Source organism: Cornus florida, unplaced genomic scaffold (genome assembly GCF_030987335.1).
Source record: "Cornus florida cultivar Cherokee Brave unplaced genomic scaffold, ASM3098733v1 CherokeeBrave_3.0.0_Hap2_Chr05, whole genome shotgun sequence".
Classification (NCBI taxonomy): domain Eukaryota; kingdom Viridiplantae; phylum Streptophyta; class Magnoliopsida; order Cornales; family Cornaceae; genus Cornus; species Cornus florida.
The window spans coordinates 98,179,285-98,200,944 of NW_026775575.1; the positions used below are offsets into that span (position 1 = coordinate 98,179,285).

The window sequence follows — 21,660 nt, forward strand, 5'->3', positions numbered from 1 at the left end:
AAAAAGAAAGAAATATACAATCTCTTCCCGTTGTCTCATCTATCCATTCTTCTCTCCCTTCCATTGAATTTTTTTCTTTCCTACCAAACCGAGCATAAGTATATAAAATTTTAGTTAATTATTTAACATTAATTAAAAAGGAAAAAAATCTATGTACATAAACACGCTTAATCTTTATTATTTATTTTTTCCAGTTGCACTTTGTTTTTTTTATTATTATTATCCTGGCAATGGTTAGTAGTTAGTTGGGGAAGGGGCAATCGAACCTAGCATCGATAGGGTGTGGGACACTTTTGGCTTGACCCTTTTACTACTTGGACAACACGGTTACACCTAGTTGCACTCTATTTTGAAAAACCCTACTTTCACTTGTTGGAAAGTTTAAAATTTTTCATAAATATATTAACAAAAGTATGCTTAAAAAGGACATTTCTCCACAGGATTTTTAAAATTTTTCATAAATATATTAACATAAGTATGCTTAAAAAGGACATTTCTTCTTATTATTTTCATTAAGTAAATAAATTTTTAATTAAATATTTCAAATTAATATATATATATATATACATACACATACTTTTGTAGAGAACTGTCCCGCCACTGTTTTTTAAGGCATACTTTTATTAGTGCAAAAAGGAGAATTGCGTTTGCCGGGAGTCGAACCCGGGTCTATTGCTTGGAAGGCAATTATCCTAACCGTTGGACTACAAACGCAACGGTGCTGGATTTTCCCAATGGTTTTATTCATTGACTAGTACTGGAACGATTTCTGCCAACTATTTCGAAGAATCGGAAAAAAGAAATCCAACTATATTTTTTTTTAGGTGTTAGTGATGTCTTAAAAACATTTTACCGAGAGTGAGAGCATGAACCCTCCGCGTCTAACTAATAAAAATATATATATATATATTAAATGATTAACTTGACTTTTCACACATGCTAAAAAAAATTGTCATACACAATTTTATATTTATGGACAAATTGTATAAAACTCTCGTTTACTTTTAATTTATATTTTATAACAAGAAACCTCTTACCGAATTTTTTTGACATAAAACTCCTTAACTATTCAATATGTTGTAAAGTGATGTTATTCTTACGGAAAAAAAAACTCTTTAACATAAATTTAAGAAATAGGATTCTCTTAATATAAAATTACAATTAAAACAAATAACTCATTCAGCATATTGGTGTTTAAATTTTCTGAAACTTTTTTTTAATGGTGTGTCTATAAGAAATTGAAAATACTATGGAACAATTTATAATTTTTTTTTAATCTCTTTATATAAAAAATAAAAAAATAATAATAAAAAAAAGAACAAAATGAAATTTATTTCAAGACAACCTAAATTTTCTCAAATTTGCATTAGAGGGCATTTTCGTATTATAACTTCACTTTAATGGTGTATATTCAAGGACGGATCTAGGAATTCATATGAAGGGGGACAAATTTATATAGAGGGATTTTTTCATAATTTCAGTGTAGCAATTTTAAAATTTTATGGGTATAAATGCAAAAAAATATATATAAATTTAAAGGTATAAAATATAATATAAAAAAATTTCAGCTGAGCCCTTCACAGATTCGTCCTTGTGTATATTTAAAATTTTTTTTTTCTTAAAGTTCTACTTTTAAAAAATTATTAAAAATTTATATTGAAAGGAATTTAAATCATTATAATATCACTTTACAACAAACTAGATACTTAAAATATTTCCAATAGTATGTTAAAATATTCTTTTGTGTAAAATATGTACTGTCACGTTTGATGTATAATTTTTTTTTTTTAATCTCTAGCAGTTTGTTAAAATATACTGCCACATCACTAATATTTCTTATTCCATTAACGAATCAACACTATATTAAGAGCCGAGCTTTATGGGGACTTGAAACGGGCTTCCAAACTCAATAAGGCCTTCCTAAAAAAATGGTAGTGTTTGGTGAAATAAAAGAAAAGGAATTCTAACCAACGTCAAAGTCTTAGGAAGTTCGTTCAAGCGAAGCGTCAAAAACTAGCTTCTGAAATTTGTCTCTCGGGAAGCCAGCGTAATTTTAAGTAACAAATTTTATGAACAAATTTGCCCCCTTTTATTTCGTAAAACTTGTTGATCTAATGCCCTGTAAACCATGAACAAGAACAAGAGAGTTGTTTGGATTCTTTACTCCAATTCAAATTCCAACACTAAAATACTTTTCCTGTTTAAGCCAGTTCCTGAGAATTTTTTGATAAGTCACAATTATTCAAATATTCTACTTTTATAATTTTTAAGTCAACTTTAAGCTTTTAATTTTCAATTTCTACGTTTTGAAATCCTAGCCCCTCTTAAGGTATTTTTCCCTGTGAATTGGCGCACACTATTCTTTTTCTTGTCACATTGCCGACAACCTCTAAAGAAGTTTGAGAGTAAAACTTGATTTATGAGTGAAGAAATATTCAATTTCTCAAATATGTAATTAACATTCCATCTTCAATAATTGATGAGCATGACAACAATGGAGGCTATCTTCTTTATTTTTTCGTGTTTTTTTTTATTTTTTTATCTGCTATCCTCACTTCATCACTTTTATTATCTCTTTATCTATTTTTATAATTTTCTTTATTCTTGCTGTATGTCAATATTCTTAGGGTAATTATCAAGAATAAAATTATCAAGTTAAAACTATATTAATTGTTGAAAGGAATTTCAAAAAATACATCCCAAACAACTTTTATCTTCTAAATACATTCCATTGAAATGCATTCTTCTTCAAAGGCATTTAAATAGAAGGAATTTTAGAATCAAAAAGTCCCTCCAAATAGGATTTAAGTATGTTTATAAAAATTATGTAGGGTCCAGATATGACACTGATTAGTTGTCGCTGAAACTAAAAATAAATAATTTAAATTTTTTATATAAACTTATCATGAAACATCTAATTTATATAAAATATACACATGAAGATGCTCTTTCCCGTCAACATTTTTCTTTAGAGTCTTTTTTGTCAAAATAAAAAATATAGGGGTACTTTATGCGCCCTATATTTATATATTAGATAAAACTTGAAAAGCTGTAACTCAAAACATCAGCTGTCACATCGGCCAACTTTCATCCGTGAATTAACGGGAACGGTTACAGAGGGACATATACTGACGATATAAATACAAAATGTGCAGCTTTATGACCAACAACTACCTGATAAAACTGATACTTTTTGACTCGTTCTTTTTATATTTACCCAGAAATAGAAAAAAAGAAAAAGAAAAAAGAAAACCAATAACTTGGTTCTTATGGCAAAATAAACCTGCCCTTTTCAAAATAATAACAGTGCCTAGAGAAAGGATTGGCTTGGCAAATTTGGGAAATGCCCTTTTCAGTGTCAGTTATAAACAAGCAAAATACACTTTTAGAGGGTTGACAAATAATAGGGAAGAAACAAACAAGCCCTTACAACCTCCCTTCTCGTAACGATAAATAACATTTTTTTTTTTCCCCAAAGAAATTTCTAGTAAAGTATTCATGAAAAAAACACACATCATTCTTCCAATTCTATACCATAAAAGTGCAATAGCCTCTCATGCAAAGTGAAAATATCATTGGCTTGTGTGTATCGACCACATTTGCTAGATTTTTTACCCCAAAAAAGGGCTGAGTCAATTCCAACAAAATTACCCTTCCCCAAAATTCTAAAGATCAAACTAACGATACAACAATACAAGGATTACAGCATCAACTTTGTAAGTTGCTGGAGCCCAAGTAATTATACAATGGCATTGTGTTGCTTTGAGAAAATTTCAAGCAGCAGGAGCATATTCCTGAATTGCTGCTGCCAGTTTATTCCGATCTTCCTCGTTCCTCATCCTTATTAAGAAAGTACGTGCCACAACACTATTATTGTCGCAATTATCACTGTCGCCCTACAAGAACCAAATAACCAGATTTAATATCATAAAAAAGAAGGTGAAAAGCTGATAAATTTTTTTTAAAAAAGCACTCCTCCACAATCGGCAGAATTTGTTGGACTAGAGGATTACAGATAAAAATGAAATTTTCTCATTTTGCAATCCAAGAAAACTAATACGAATTATTTCTTTATAACAAAAGGGCATAAACTAAGAATGGTACACGGATAACAGAAATACAAAATGGTGTCACATTTTAAAATACCAAAATATTTATATAAATAAAATGTTCACAAAACAGAATTATTACATAGTGCTCAAACACGTTAAATAATTAGAATCATTGGGCAGGTTAAACAGTAGACCTAGAAATTCATAAGGAGGCCATGGTAAAATCCCATCAGTGCATTTATATTAAATCATTTATTTCTTTCTGCTACTAGACATAAACTCCTTCAACTCCCAAAAGAAAGTAGGATGTTAGATTCTGAGTGGAACATCAGTTACTACAAACATTAAGAGTAAGCTAAAGCCACCAAAAGAACTATAAAAAAGAATGCATTAGAATATATTCAGCTAATGTGTCTTACCGAAGTATGAAATATGGCTACAATTGAATTTTTCTGAATACTTGTCTTGATGTTTGGATATAACAATGCATTAAGCAACACTTTTCCCACCTGCAACAAGGGGAACGATAGGGTAATTATTACTTAATATGAACTCAAGTTCTTGTGTACATATAACATACTACCAAAAAAAAGATTGCAAAAGGGAAAATAAGAAGAAAAAAACAATAATAATATTTTTTAATGCATCCTTGAGTGGTTGAAATAAAACCTTTCTTTTACCGCATTGCTGGAAGGAAGTTTATTAAAGTATGTTCCACCAAAAAGAAGGGAAAAGAGATACAAGGACAAGAAAAATGCCACAAAAAAGAAGGGAAAAGAGAGCCAAGGACAAGAAACATACTGATAAGAGCTTTTACCAAAGTCCATAAAAGTAAAACTAATTAACTGCTGACAGACACAATTAGGCCATTTGTTATGATCTCACTTCATATTGGAACAAGAAGAACATGCTGCTTTTTTCCAAATACTATAGCTTAATACCATTGCTTATCTTGGAAAAGGAACTCCATTTTCAAACTAATAAAAATGAGTATATATATAAAAAATAAAAAAAAAGTTAATACGCAAGGCCCATCAAAATCCCATATTCAATTAAATCGTTTAGCTTATCATGAGTCAACATAGAGCTAATAAAAACAATAATAATTCCAGAAAGCAACACAGTAATAAGCAGGACACCAAAAATACTACAACTACAGTTATATCAGGTGTTCTGGCGGGATGGGGGAGGTGAACAAAATGTTTCATAATTAGCCTTACAGCTTCTCTTCAAACTCCTAGAAGCGTTGCACCACTCATCTGGAGAAACTGATGATTCCTTATTTATTTATTTTTTCCCGGATCATTCCAAAGCAATGACATGGTGCTATTATACAAGAGCACAAACTCATAGGTTATATAAGTAACTATTAAAAAGTCATTCTTTCCAGACTTTACTGTTCCTCACACAAGGCATCATCTCCAAGTTGCTCAAAAACTCCATGGTTCATAGTGTTCCGGCAACTACAATCATTTAAATTTATTTCTCCTCTAATTTTCCTCCCAATTCCATTAGTTATAAGAAAGAACCCTGATAACTATCCCTGAATAACTAACAACACATAGACAGTCCAATTGTGATGCAGAATCTGATCAATAGGATCACTGAAACTATTCACACTACATAATGGACAGGAAAACGATTTGATAACTTCACTTTCCAAACAATGCATTAATTGAGAAAAGAAAAGAAAATACTATCTAAATTATCAAGATTTCAAGCTAAACTCAACTTGTGGAACCAAAATGTCAGAAGCAAACATACATCATTCCGAACAAGAATTGTTGGTTTGGATTCTTTTGTGCCCTTGCTGACACCCTCTTTACATTTGATGGAAAGCTGACCTGTGCCTTTATCTTTCCATGCATCTTTATCTGCTGGGTCACTTGACTGGACAAAATAGAAAAAGGAAAAACAAGAACTACTCAGTAAGAAAATCATATCAAATGCAAGTAGGCAGATGATAGAAAAAGGAAAAACAAGAACTAACCAGTAAGAAAATCACATCAAATAACATGATGCAACTAGGCAGATGATATGTCAAAAAAATAGAAGTGTGATACATTGAAAACCCAACCGCGTCTCATTGTGCTTGCCTCTCTCTCTCTCTCTGTGTGCGTGTGTGCGTGTTTGGAAGAAATTTAGAGTGGTCTAAGCTTAACAACTTCTACTCGAGGAATTATAGCATTTTTTTTTTTTGATAAGTTTAATTAATAATTTAAGTAAATAATTATTTACCAATACTGACGGAGTGGGGATTTGAACTTGGGCCTTTGGCCACAAGCAACACATGCCCTACCACTGGGCTATCACACCATTTCCGAGGAATTATAGCATTTCAGCAGCATAGGCATCTGCATGGGCAGTGGGGAGGAATGTAGTGCATGAGCAACACTGTCCGGGTTATGCATGCATATTGTTAGAGCTGAATGTGTGGCTGATTGGTTTTATGCAAAGGTACCTTACCTTTAATCTTCCTCATAATACAAATTAACCTTGTCTGTTGTCTGTCTTAAGTATTTTTGTGCCCCATATCACTGTAACATAGATTTGGACAAAGGGAATCAGTATCAATTATTGCATGCTTGATTGGAGGTAATCTTTGCACTGTCTAAATTCTCAAGGGGTAGGCTAGCAGCTGTCATGCCATTACATGTGTAAAAACATGCTTATGTACAAAGCACACAATACATTTATGCATGCGTGGTATTTGTCTACATAAGATTTGTGTGTGCACGCGGCATGCGTGATTACACACATACAAACAAAAAAGAATATTTATTGCTTAAAGGCTTGCATGCTGGCGGAGCATGAGTGCGCGCACACAGAGAGAGAAGAAAGAAAGAAAGAAAACTTATAACAGAGGTTGGCAATATAATCTTCACATTCTTAACAATGCTAATTGCATGCAAAAACTACAAATGAAATAAGAGATGTGATTAAAATATTACTCATTCAAACTACACTGTGTTTTGGGATATAAATGACAAAAAAAAGTAATCTTCTTATCTATTAAATACAATAACTAAGAATGTCAATTATTGGTAAACACAAAACTCGAGTAAAAAATAAGAAAAATTATGTACCATCTCAAAGAATGATATCACATAAATTCTCATTAATAATTACCTTCACATAAAGCTTGCATTTGACTTCATGTACTACCTTAATACCCTCCTCTTCAGTCTTCTTTACAGATGGGCTGCTAGGTCGTTCCCCATCATCTTCTGATAATCCAAGAGAATATAAGTAAAAGGAAAATAAATACACAAGTAAACAACAGTCGCCCATTGCAGACAATATTTTCTTATCATTGAAATATTTTAGCTAAGTTTTCTAAAGCAGCTCAAATCTGAATAAGTTCACAAAACATTCCAGCTTTCAGAATTCTATGAATGTAAGGACAAAGGAATAGTCTTATGAATGTGAGGAAAAAGGAATAGTCTTATAAAATGTGAGGAAAAAGGAATGGTCATTTCACTAAAGCGAAGCAAACTTTTAGTGGTCTACATGCCACGAACAAGGATGGAGGACCACCATAAGTTTCACATTAAACTAAAAGCGCAATCCTTCTGTAAAAAGGCACCCTCTCGTTGGAAAAAAAAGGGAACAGCCAAATAATGAAATTAAAGTATAATAAGATTGACCCAAGCCTGTAAGGAATATAAGAATCTATGGTGGCATATAGCTCAATTCCTTCATTTACATCACAAACCCTATTTCTCAATAAAAAAAAATGAGAGAATTTTTTTTTAAAAAAACCCATAAACTCAAAAATTGGATTTATTTTCTTTCATCAGTTCAGAAAGAGTTACAATCAAGATCCACAAATAGGCAACAAACTAACAACCAAGGTCCAAGAGGTTACCACCCTAACAACATAGTAATTCAACATATATATATATATATATATATATATATATATATATATATATATATATATAAATGAAATTAAAATGTTCGTAACAACATTTTTGGTTTAATCACATAAACATCACCATAATCATCATCCTAACCTTTATTCCTATGGATGGAGTCAGTCACATTCATTCTCTTTTTTTCTATTCTTTCCAATTATACACCATGTCTACTATAATATTTAATTTTTTTAAATCATTTTTAATTAGTTCATCTCATGTAAATTTTGGTCTGCCTCTTTGTCACTTACCTTCTAGGCAAACAATTCTATCTCTTCTAACAGATGCATCTTCATATTTACGTTGAATATGACCATGTCTCCTCCAATATTAACGTTGTCTGTATCAACGTTTTTAGTTTAATCACATCATCATTATCATCCTTGACTTTATCCCATACAGATGGGGTCGGCTACACAAATTCTCTTTTTTCCATTTTTTCCTATTTACACCATATCTACTCTAATATTTAAATTTTCAAATCATTTTTAATTACTATATCCCAAGGAAATTTTGGTATGCTTCTGTCACTTACCTTCTAGGCAAACAATTCTACCTCTTCTAACAGGTGCATCCTTGTATCAATTTTTTTTTATATGACCATACTACCCAAGTCTACTTTCTCTAATTTTATCATTAATAAGCACTATTCCTAGGTTTCTCCTTACTCATACTTTACTATTCCTAGGTTTCTCCTTACTCATACTTTAAAATATAATGGCATAAAATAAGTCCTAGATCTGTGTAATGTTTTCTTATTTAACCATAATATTGTGAAGTATCCGTTAAAGGGATGCCAATACAGTTTAGTCCTTTGCGCAACTCAGTTAACCACTATACTAACATAACTGGAATTGGGAAGAATAAGAAAGCAAGGATGAATTCTCATCAAAGAAAAAATGCTGAGAGGGAGGAAAACAGAAGAAATCCATTCGTACTAAGAAAATAATATCAAAGGTGGCATCTAATCTTTAAAAAATTGTTAGTGAGTTGTGACTCCTCCTAGCAAAGGTTCCTGCTTCTAAAATTTCAAAATCTAGAAATTGGAAGAAAAATAAAGGCCAATCCAGTTAGAAAGGTAAAAGCTCTTTTAATTAATATAAATAAAAAAGGGACAAAAATATCAGTAAACAAAGAAGTCTTGACAGATAATTCAATGTACAAAAAAGCATGAGAACTTTCTAAATAAAATAAAAATTTTAAAAGCATCAGGTTTTTGAAGTATTTAACATATTTATTATCACAGGATACTTAAATCAACTAAATAACGTACACACAAAACAATGAGAACTTTCAAAAAAAAAAAAAAAAAAAATATAAACATCAGTTTTTTTGAAGTATTGAACAAATTTATTATGACAAGATACTTAAATCAACAAAAAATAGCACTAGAGTAAGATAATTATATATAAAACAAAATCTCACGTGTATAAAATGCTCCATGTCCCCAAGTTCTTCTGGGTTTCCCCTTTCGGCTTTCTGCCCATTAAGAGGATAACTCTTTGGACAGCCGGTGTGAAATCCAAACTCCAAAGGTTCAAGTCAGAGTTCAAATTTCTATGACAAAAAATTCATGCATTACAGTCATGTTCTCACTCAGGCTCTCCACCATATTGTTTCGATCAATAATGACAAAAAAAGAAAAGAAAAAAACAAATAAACATATCAAAGTTTAATAAAAATATGTTCCTAAATTTAACAGACTCCCAAATTACTACTACCATGCCAAGAAAATATCAAGTTCTCTGAATGTCAATCCTTAAGTCATACATAGCAAGAGCAAATTTGAGAGCGGGAAAACAACGAAGTCCAAGGATTTCAAGAGCAGGGGCATCTCCGTAGCATGTGCATGTACTAACATAAATATATCTAATACATGCACAAAGACAAAATTTATACCAATTATTATTTAAATAACAATTTCTTTTTAAAACTTAAAAATAATAATGATGAATGTTTTTTTATAGAAACAAAAGGAAAACTGTATACCAATGTAAAAAGGAAAATTTAATGAATATAAAAGGGGTGCTATATATAACCAATATTGTATGGGATCTTTTGATATGCCCAAAAGGAAAAACACTTCTTGCAACTATGCTTGCCAATCACTCATTGATGTCTTGGACTCTTGGCACTTAACTATTGTTTTGGGCCCAGTACATTGATCAAGATGTAACGAGATGTCATTTTCATCAGAATTTATAGAGATACATACATTTATGTGTATATAAGAGAGGAAGGACCGAAACCACAAGGCAGATTTCCAGGACAACGACAGCAATGGTGGCAGATCCAACGATTTGACATATTGACACTATTCATGGTGTCAAGCATATGTTGTTGATGATTCTTCTTACTATATAAAACCTAGACTATTTCCACATATTCAATCTTATAGTAATAGTATTGAACTGAGAACAAATTTAGAGTGTTTGATGACTTTTAATCACAGCATCGTCAAAAAATTGTAATGGAAAGTCAATCAGAAAATCTGATATATGAGTTTACAAATTGCAGAAAATCAGTTTGCAGATTGTAGGTTGTTCTGTTCTTGATTCGCCGATATACTCTTGGAATGACAGAACGCTTGCCCCTTTTAATAGATCAGTTCACTATCAAAAATTGTTGTATAGTGTTATTTATCCACTGAAAAAAAAAAGTAGTAAAGGGTTGACAATTGTCAACATGCATATTCAACTAAAAAAAAAATTTGTCAACATGCACTGTATTCCATCAATGAGAAGGAACCAACAACTAGGTTCATATTAAAAATACCACTGAATCAAAAACCTTTTTTTCTTTTTTTTAATAAGTACCATTGAATCAAAAACTTAAAAAGACACTACATAAAATTTAACATATGCTGTGACTAACTTAAACATCATGAGGTAGACAAATTATCTTCAATGGAGAAATAATACTGTGAACAAATAGTGTGGAATAAGAAAGGTCTACATGTCTTACCATCATCTGCATTATTTGAAGCATCATGGTTTAAGGAAACTGAACTTTGGCTTCCTGAAAAAGCAATTAGAAAATACACCATGACTTTCGAATTTTCATTAATCTTTATTAAAAAAAGTTAAAATCCAATTGTAATTCTGAATAAAACTGGATAGTAGTAGACTGGTATTAAAGCTCCAACAAAGTTAGATTTATGAACCTCAATTTGCTCCTATAATTGTTATTCTACAAATCAAAATGTCTATCCAGTATATTTATAATTAACATTCATGCACCACTCTTACGAAGAGTCTGTTGTCGAGCGTATAGAGAGAATTCGACGGAATTTCCTTTGGGGCCCGGGGGGGGGGGGGGGGGGGGGGGGGGGAAGAGTTCAAGTATTATCTTGTTCGTTGGGAGCAGGAATGTAGGCCTATTCAGTTGAGCAGTTTGGGTATTATGAGGTTGATCCCTTTCAACAGGGTTCTCCTAAGCAAGTGGTTGTGGAGATTCGAAGGCGAAAGACACCGGCTGTGGCGATCATCCGTTGTCCCGTTCTTTTCCCAGGCTTTTCAGGATTGTTGTCGATAGACATGCCTTGGTTGCCGACTATTATTGGCTTGATAGTGGTAGGATTACATGGGATGTGCGTTTTTGGTGACATTTCCAAGATTGGGAAATGGACGATGTTTGCGGTCTTTTGGATCTTTTGTATAGACAGGAGTTGGATGGTAGCAACCCTGATTACATTTTTTTGGGTGCTCTCTCCTCATGGGGGGCTTGAGGTCCATTCCTTGTTGTATTGTCTTTCTGACTTCTATGGTTCTAGTTACCCTTGAAAGTCGGTTTGGTGTTCGAAGGCTCTTCTCAAAGTAGCCTTTTTCATTTGGACTGCAGTTTGGGGAAATATTTTGATGATGGCTAATCTGAGAAGGAGAAGACAGGTTACTGTCAATTGGTATTGCATGTGCAAGAGGGATGGAGAGTCGGTGGATCGCCTCCTCTTGCATTGCCCAGTGGTTCACAACTGTTTGAGTCTTATTTTTGGTTTGTTCGGCGTCCAATGGGTTACGCCCGGGTCTTCGAGGGATTTGATTGACGCTTGGACAGGTTGTTGTGTGGGAGCCCACGCTCATGATTTTTGGAGGGCGACCCCCTTTGTGTTTGGTAGTGTGTTTGGAAGGAAACAAATAGAAGATATTTTGACGGGAAGGAATCTTCCATTGAGGTTTTGAAATTTCTTATCATTAGTAATCTCTTTAGTATGTCATAGGGAGAAATTGTAAATCTATAGAGGCGATTGTAGATTTTTTGGGTTCCATGGGTCCTTAGGAACCTTTCTTTGGCTTTGGGCCTTGTATAGTTTCCGGGATGCGTTCCCCATCTGAACGCTTTCTAATGTACTTTTCCTTATCACAAAAATAAAATAAATAACATTCATGCACATATAAGACAATAAATCTTCAACCTATTCATCTTATGATGCAACAAAAATAAATATTTTACTACCTCAGATTTTAAAAATAAAAATAATAATAATTAAAAATCTTCATCCAAATCAGATGCATCCCAGCATCATTCAAGAACACAAAACACATTTAGGGACTACAGTACTTTTGGGGGGGCCCCTTATATATTTATTTTTAAGTACCACAAGTGTACAGAGGGACATATTAAAGCCACTCATATTCAACCATAAAACTTGCATACACACTTGAACCTGAAAGTGAATATACCTACCAAATGAAAAGGGTGTTTGACCATTAAAGAGAACTCCAGAGCTCCATGAGGTTGCAAAAGATGCGGTGGTACCAGATGGAGCAATTCCAATTTTCTCCTGTGATACTTTCACCTCGTTATCCCTATTTTCAGACACAAGTTGCTTTTGAGGAGCATGAGATCCGACAGCAGAGAAACTTTCTCCATTTACAGCATTTGATTTAAGCCATTTAACAACATCACTAAATTTCTCCTGCAACGAAAGGGTGAATGGAGGTAAGCAAAAAGGCACTATTTTTTACTAAGTTCACAAGTAAATTGCAACTTCACTTGACATCAAACAGCAGTGCAATAAAAATCCACAATAAAGGACAAACTTGACAATGTGGAATATGGCTTATAGAAAATCTAACTAAGCATATACATGGTATACAAGTACTTATTAAAACTTCCAAATTTTGTAAGGACAGTTGAAATTTTTACCATAATGTTTGAGGCATGAGCTAGGTAGTCCTGGACTCCATCTTCCCAAAGTTCATCAGGGTGATTCTGTAGCTGTGATTGGATCCAACTGTTTACAATAAGAAACACCAATTCTTAACATGGGAATGATACAAATTTATGCTACCAGACGCAATCTAGGAAAGTTAGGTCACTATTAAATGAAAAAACTTATGCCAATTATGCAATATATTTTATAAAACACCTCCAATTTATTTATTTCTTTTTCTACCTGTGATGTGATATAAAACTTTCTTTAAGGATCTTGAATAGAAAGAGAAGATCACCTCAAAGGAAAAAAGCCAAGAAGACACGAAAAAGAATCAACGAAGCACTTTTCAAGGAATAAATAGACAACATTTATGACATTCTTCACAATATTGAAAACACTTTTACCATAAACAGAATAAATTACAACTAACCAAATCAATTAGTTACTATCAACAAAAAATATTAGTTATATGCTACACGATAAAAGCAAAGCTGTTGAAATAGAAAAAAAGAGAGACCTTGCAAATTGGATATTGAGAGCTCTCACATGCTGTCTAGATGATTCAGCCCGGCGCATATCCAACGGTGGTGTCGCCATTAATTGCTGCTGAAATGGTTCTGCCCTGTTAACACCGAAATAGGATGCCCCCATTATTCTTTTAGTCTGTGCATCATAACAGGGGAAAAGAAGAAAATTATTAAGTATTAACGGAAAAGCTGGCAAGTTAAACACACATATGATAAGAAAAACATATATTATTTCATCTGTCAAAACTTTACATCTGCCTTTTATTGTCTTAGAACTTGGTTATTAACAAAACCACGCAGAATGTTTTCAACCTTATTCACAATGGACAAACGTTCTCCTTAATTTAAAATCATGAGTATAGTTTTGGAAATGGAAACTATTAACGATGTAAGAGAAAATGCCCCAATCAAATAATTTTTTCCTTCAGGTTAGGGTTGAGGATTCCTCAACTACTTGGGATCAAGTAATCCCCCATAATTCAAAACAACATTAGTATTTCTTGAGTTTAGTTCTAAACTTTGGGTTGGGATTGCAATCAATACGCAGTTTGGGGTTTGTAGTGAGTGTATAAAGTCAAGGTTATAACTTGTGGACTAAAACGCAAATGTGGGTATAGTAGGAGTTCAGGTAAAAGGCACATATTTCACAACGTTCTATATGGGTGAACTCTAGTTCCTCCACATTGTAATATCTACTTTAAGGGTAGGATATCTACTTGTCAAATTGGCCAATGGATAAATCCCAACTTAGATTACCGCTTAAGCTGCTTCTGTCATTATTGAGGTCACAATTCACTACTCTTCTGCATTTTCCTCACTTTATTCATAGCCAAGGTTTTCAAATTTAACATAAGAACCAGGACAGAGAAACTAAGGTAGCATTTGAAAAGTACTTCAATAACCTTGCAATAAAACGAAGCTTTCATTTTCACTCAAAAGCAAGAATCTTAGTTTCAAAAATGCTAACCATACCAAAATAATTGATTTCCAGCAACTACACCAAAATAATCAGAAATCATTGATTTCCAGCAACTAAATTGATGGCAGCAAGGTTTCTTGGTAATAATTCAAAGAACGAAGGGGGAATCTACAACACCACCAGCAAGAATGACACAACACCTAAATCTTTAAAATCAATCAATTAACGAACATAATATGGAAATCTCTGTACAAAAATGCACACACACACTTGACGTTAAATGAAAAATGTGAACTTTAATATGATAAAACAGGAACACAGTGAGAAACAAATTAGGTTTTTAGAGAGAGAACCAAGCAGGAACTTACAATCGATTCGTCTGTGTTGGGATTCGAGTCCGATACCGCTAAACGTTTCGCTCCTTTCATTGTTTTGATTTGATTCTGTGCAAAATTTGTAGCGATTCGGCGGAGATTAAACGAATAATGAATGAGTACTTCAAAATCTTTTGGTTCGTTGATCGTTCTGTCCCAGTCTAGGGCTTTTTTTTTTTATTTTTTTTTTATTTTTTCTGTTAATGGAGAGTTTAATTGTAATGGAGTCATCATGGCCGTTAAAATCAGGTGGGGTACTAACTTTCAATTGGAACCGTTGATTGGAGTTGAGAGCAACGGCATTAACACATGGGCCACGTGCTGGTACTGTTATAGTGTTATCCCTCCATTATGGGCCCCACCACCCAACACTTAATGGATCGGACTGCGTCCGATTTTTTAATGAATTTATACTGGGCCACTATTTTTCCGCTTGGGCCCATGTTGATTCGCTTGTTTATTTGTTCCTGTGCGTACAAAAAATGCTCAAGAGTGAAGGCCAAAGCATATTCCATTTCAGCACGATTATTATATCGTCCAGACCTCATACTTCACATATACTAAAACCTAAGATACAACCCAATACCATGTGCTCGAAGTCAAGTGATCACCTTAACAATATATATATAATATATATATATATAATAATCCGGGCATTCGGGGCTTTACCCGATTAATCCGAACCCATGAAAGACGTCCCTATACGGATCGGGTAAAGCTAGACTATGTCTGCGGACGTGACCCTAAAAAATTATTTATGCGTAGGAAGAATCAATGTTGTGCTGAGACATTATACTTCAAGAGACACCGAGCCCAAATCTCTTCCGATAAGGCCAATGGAATAGACCACATGCTCAAAGTGATAAGCCCATGTATAATAATTCCTTTCTCAGGAAACTCATGCAGTACAAGTTTACAACCTTTAGTGGTATTTCATTGCTTTGTTTTGTTTTGAAAAATAAGTAAAAAACACTGGGAGATAAATTTCACATTGAGTTCATATGACTAGATATACAAAAGAGCTTATACAGTAAATTACTTGTAAGGGGGTTTTTTTTTTTTTTTTTTTTCAGGTAAGGTACTTGTTTCCTAAAAGATGTCAAAGATAAAGAAACTATTTAAAATTTTATAATCTAAAATTTTTGGTATCACACGATCTCTTTCTACTACTTCCATCTGGTATATAAGCATGTGCATAATTAGAATATGAAATCTAACTCATAAATCACAATTGATGTGTTCCGTGATTATTTAGAAAACCATTTAATCCATAGGCAAGCTTCTTGTCAACTAATAACTATGTTTGTCCCAATGTACACAACAATTTTTTAATAAAGCAACAATAATCATCATTGCTTCTACAGACTTCCAAAATTTTCCAAAATCATTCTAGAAACATTCACTAGAAGAGGCCGCCGGCATGACTGGGGAAAAGGGAATTAGGAGAAGATGGACAAAAATTGAGAGAGAGGGAGGGAAAAACACACACACACACACACAAAAGAGAACAGGAGGCATTTTCTGAACCATAAGATCAAGCATAACTGATCAATATCAGAGAGAAAAAAAAAATAATCGAGATGATTCAGTAAAAACCAGAGCTGGTCCACTAAAATCTCAAAATCTCCCTACTTTTATACTAAGAAAAAGGAAAAGGAGAACAAAACATTCTCCCGTAGTCATTCTAATTGCCTCTGGTGGCTGGCACTCATGATAAAAACAAGAGTTGTCCCAATACTCTAAGTTGAATGATCATCTAGGATGAGAAGAGATCAATCAGAAGCTCATCAATCAGAGAAGCAAAAACTTGATCCTCCAACCCCAAAGCCACCTCTTCTTTGTCTTCATCCAACATTCTCCACCTCCCTTCCTCCTCCATATCTCTAATACATGCTTGCCTGTTCTTCTGCACCTCCCATTCAAGCAACAATTCGCGGGGCTGCCCATTAATCCAATCATTCGCTACATTTACCTGCTCGTACTCAAATTGCTCACCGCCTTTTCCCACATTGGAGCGTGCATGAGTTGCAGTTAATGACTCTCTGAAGAAATCCAACAACAGATTGTCTGCATTAAACTTGAAGCTGTTTGATGGGATTGTCATTTTCAGAAGATTAAGGAACTCTAGCGCCTTTTCTGTTTTGCTTTCCTCTTCTTCTTTGTCCGCCGTGATGTTGTATTGGACCGACACTGAGCAAGGCTGCATTGGGGATTCAAGCGATTCGTCATTGGATTCTGACAATGCAATCCGTTTTTCTAAGTCCACTGGTTCCAGTTGAGCAAGGCTTTCAAACCGTCGGATCTTCTGCATGAGCTTTTGTTTAGTTCCTGTTCATCAAACACCATTTTTTTTTGGTCAGTGACAGTTGGATATTGGTGCATATATAATTGCACCCTTACGTACAAATTTGAACTTCGAATTCTATTCTATAATTAAGTTCAGCTAATCACAATTCAATATTAGACAAAAAAATAAACTGAAGAAATAGCAATTTAATACTGCTTTATGCCTTGATTATGGGCCTCAGTAGCAGAGGGCAGCTGAGTCCTTAAATCAAGAAATTGGTTCTCTTAGCAGCGTTGAGTACGTATGGCTTTTATTTTGATGTCTATATAGAGAGAGATACCTTCCATGCGGGCGAGCCTACTTTGGAATGGTGAGGATGCCTCTTCTTCTTCGTCAAATGGAAAATCCAGTACGGACACCGGACTAAATTGTTCCTTCTCCTCCTCATTTGACCACTCTTTCTGCTATGATTCATCAAGTTAATGCGAAGTCACAGAAATCACTACCAAGGAAAGGATTACAAATAAAGGAGAAAAAGAAATAGAATGAAGTCAGGGGTATACGCATGGCTTAAACTTTAGGTACCCGACGAATCAACAACTCAAAATTTAAGTTATTAAATGATACTATCTATTCACCCTCAAAATTTCAAAATCATTATCACTCCACTACAAAAATATAAAATTATTGCTTTTGTGATTGAATGTTGAATTTTCATTTTGCTGATCTTAAAAATAATAATAAATAAATAAATTCAATTGCATTTGGATTGTGGGTCGAGTATGGTTGGGGCTGAGGTACATGCCCACTTGCAATGCTACAAAACAAACAACTTAATTTTTTTGTGCACACATACTAGCTCACTCTTTTGGTACCTACCCTATATTCAATTCTGGTGGAAAAAGAAATGAGTAAATAAATCAGCATGCAATTGTATGGTATGGTGACAGTATGAGTGATGGTACTACGTTGAAAAATTACCATTTACCAATAAAATAGCATGATGGTCAAACTTGTTACGAGTAGTTGAACTAACACAACTATGTTTCTATAATGAGTAAAAGACAAACTACTCGAGCCTAAGAGAACTAAAATCCAAGAACCAGCTTAGACATGTCATGGTCAACCCACTACTTGACAAGAAAAAAACATCTGTCTAGCCCATTTAATTAATAATTTTTCCAAGCAACACAACAAACCCACCAATAATATAACCCAAAAACACCTTCCGTTGCCGACAATATTTCAATCACTTAAATAAAAGCAATGAAAGTATCGTCACACACACTGACACGGTCAATTCTCAGCATCAGCGTTAGTTGTTTACTACTACGATACTTATCTAACACTCCGAGTTTCGACGCCGTAGATCCCGCAAATAGACAACGCGTAGCGGGATCGATGGCCTCGAAACACTCAATGGCATTTTAATTTCGTGGTCCTAGACGTACTCTATAGTTCCCAAGATATACCCCACACGTGAAATTCATTAAACCCCAGAGCTCCAGCTGTGTTTTTTTTTTTTTTTTAACCGTCCCTCCTGCCGTGAAAATCAAATTTTCAAAAAATAAAATATTCTAATTAAATATTTAAATAAGCAAAGATGAAGAATGATGAATGAACAGTGGAGATCTAATCTTGAATTTAAACAAATGAATCAGAGACGCTAATAATATAATTGTAGGTGCGAAGTATTTAAAAAAACTCTCACCTTTGTGTTTTCCACGGAGTTGGTGGTGTTTGTTACGCCTACTCTCTTGCTGACTACCTTTTCCGGTGAGAGATTTCTGCTCTCTACGCCGTCGTTTACGCCTGAATTCACTGAATTACCGCTTGAGCACAGTAAATAATCAGTTGTAAAATCACTATCTGACCAACTGTTATTGTTAGTATTGCTTTCACTAACTGAAGTACTGCTTGTGGTGGCGGCGGCGGCGGCGGCTTTGGTGGTTACGGTGGTGATGGAGGGAGAGAAATCAACCGGTTTCTCTTTCTCTTGGAGTAATTCACGGAGAGATCTCCACCGTTGGATCTCTTTATCGGTTTTCTTCCAGAAGCTTCGCTTCAACAGCTTCCGAGAGAGGCTCCTCGGCAAAATGGCCTTCTTAGGATTGTTCGGTTTCGAAGACGACGGAGGCTTGACGGCGGCGAACGGGAGGTTCTTGACGGAGTTAATTACAGCCTCCGAAGCTCTCAGTAACTTCGACATTGTCGACGACGCCGATTTGGACTTGCTCCTGAGAAGCCGTTTTGCATGATCGGAGGAGTCTCTGTCGACTCTGCTCTTGAGATCAATCTCCAGAAGGAATCGGACGGTTGTGCAGCACTGTCGCCGCGGATACGATCGGAAGCCGTTGGATGAACACGAGCTAAGATCATCCAACAGATAATCCTTCAACATCAGAGCCTTCGGTAATGGCTTCCTCTGTTTCTCATCACGAGAATTCAACGAAGTCATCTCTCTCAAAATTTGAACTCACAAAAGTATACAACTAGGGTTTTGAAATATTGAGATTGAGAATGGAAATGAAAATGGAAAAGTAGAGCAATAATGAATTAAAGAGAGATTGTAGAGAATGCAAGAGACAGAAAGAGCTAAAAGGCTGACCAGCATTGACAAAGAGCATTTAAGTTAAAAGGCTTCCATTAAATTTGACAGAAAGCCAACCGGCAGCTTTAGTGCTGAGTTTTAGAGAGAGAAAGTAGAGAGAGAGTGAGTGAGGGGATTTAAAGGGAGGGAGAAGGGGTTGATGGTGAAAGTGAGAGGTAGGTTCGGGAAGGTGAAGATCTCAAGGTGAAGAGGATGGCATTGGCTGGCTATGGAGATCGAAGAGTGATCAGAGAGGTAGAGACTGGGATGCTTCTTCTAATGGTTTTTTTTGAATCTCAAGTTTGATTAGTTTATTGGGTAATTTGATTTTGGTTCAGTTTAAACAGTTTTAATTATAGTTTTTAACAAATCACACGTACGATTTTGTTGGCAAATCGAATCTCGGCCGTTAGACTCCAAAGTGACTAGTGGTTGACCTTCTCAACTAAATATATATGTGTATCCCACGCGCTACTGATTTCACGCGTTTAATTACACCTCTGGCAATCATGCAACACTGTGGTTAGCAATTACTTTGGTCCCACCTTTTACGCTGATATGTTGTTTTCATCCGTTTGATTAGGTTCACAGTACGAAAAATAGTTGTACCTATAACCCCAGTCGTTTGATTCTCTTTGAGTGAATCAAATGCACTGCACTTCAGGTGCTGTATCGCATCCTACGGTCACAACACTTACACTCTGTGATCATGCACACACATGACTAATGCAGTACTGTATTGTGCAGAATCAAGTTTTAAAATTTTAAAATTGAAAAAGATATATGTCACATTAAATGTTTTTATGCCCTTATCTGATTTAATAATATTTTAATTATCAAATTAAAAGATTTTATTACCCTCATCATTTTCTTCCCATAATATACCATATTATCTTTGTCTTACTACAAGTAAAAACATCATTTTAATCTTCGGCTCTCTGTTTCTCTTTCCTCTCTCCTCCTCCCATCCGCAACAATTTTCCCTCACCCTCGGCAACTTCTTCCACCGCCATCTCCTCCCACAGCCGACAACTTCTTTAATGTTAATTTATTTAAATATAATAAATTAGTAAATAAAATATTTTGTAAATTATTTCACATTAAATTAGCACAAACACTTGCATTATATCCATATATATGGAATTCTTGTAGTTTGCATAGAATTATAAGGTCATTAATGTCTTTTTAGCATAGCATAAGGGCAATTTAGGTATTATATAAATAATTCTTGAGTGACGGGGAGGTCATTGAGCACTCGCACTAGACCTCAAGGAAGAAGGTCAAAATAATAAACATGATACGCTTTAACTCTATGTAATTTGACAAAGCTTTAGAAAAAATCAGTACAGTTTACCCTATAACTCTATGTAATTTGACAAAGCTTTAGAAAAAATCAGTACAATTTACCTTATTTATTTAACTATCAACAATAATGCACACAAGTGTCCAAATATATGTCTCACATCAATACATGTATCAGGTTAAATCACACAATCATTCTTGATAGGTGTCGCTTTTACGCTCGTACTACACTCTCGCTAAGGGCGGATCTAAGAATTGTCAACGGGGTGATCTAATATTTTTTTGGGTGAGCTAATGCTATTAATAATTTTTTTTTTCCCATCCCCTAAATACGCCCTTGGCCCTCACTCACGTTCCGCGTATGTTTTTACTTTCGTTTATATTATTTATGATTTAATTTTACCGATTTTATGCTCCCGCTCTTGAATTGATTTTTACTCCCGCTCTCGCTTTATGTAATTTAGGTATCAGCCATGCAAATTTAAAACAAGAGGTTAATTTGGATGTTACAAATTAAATAGTAAGTAGTAAATTGAA

General features: G+C 34.3%; 2 protein-coding genes and 1 non-coding gene across 3 annotated transcripts; all 3 read right to left on the reverse strand.

The window, feature by feature from the left end:
- Nucleotides 1-642: 642 nt before the first annotated feature.
- On the reverse strand, nt 643-714 carry TRNAG-UCC (transfer RNA glycine (anticodon UCC)). The gene has a single exon. It is a non-coding gene; the product is annotated as a tRNA-Gly (tRNA).
- Nucleotides 715-3,554: 2,840 nt separating this feature from the next.
- LOC132307850 (uncharacterized) lies at nt 3,555-15,128 on the reverse strand. The gene is made up of 9 exons (XM_059805721.1): nt 14,939-15,128; nt 13,642-13,787; nt 13,115-13,202; nt 12,653-12,884; nt 10,934-10,987; nt 7,182-7,279; nt 5,817-5,942; nt 4,472-4,561; nt 3,555-3,896 (listed from the first exon to the last, which is right to left on the reverse strand). Exons 1-9 carry the CDS (start codon nt 14,996-14,998, stop codon nt 3,774-3,776), a joined length of 1,017 nt encoding a protein of 338 aa, XP_059661704.1. The 5' UTR covers nt 14,999-15,128; the 3' UTR covers nt 3,555-3,773.
- Nucleotides 15,129-15,865: 737 nt separating this feature from the next.
- LOC132307851 (uncharacterized) lies at nt 15,866-20,127 on the reverse strand. Its single transcript, XM_059805722.1, has 3 exons — nt 18,943-20,127; nt 17,572-17,692; nt 15,866-17,272 (listed from the first exon to the last, which is right to left on the reverse strand). Exons 1-3 carry the CDS (start codon nt 19,687-19,689, stop codon nt 16,701-16,703), a joined length of 1,440 nt encoding a protein of 479 aa, XP_059661705.1. The 5' UTR covers nt 19,690-20,127; the 3' UTR covers nt 15,866-16,700.
- Nucleotides 20,128-21,660: the final 1,533 nt, after the last annotated feature.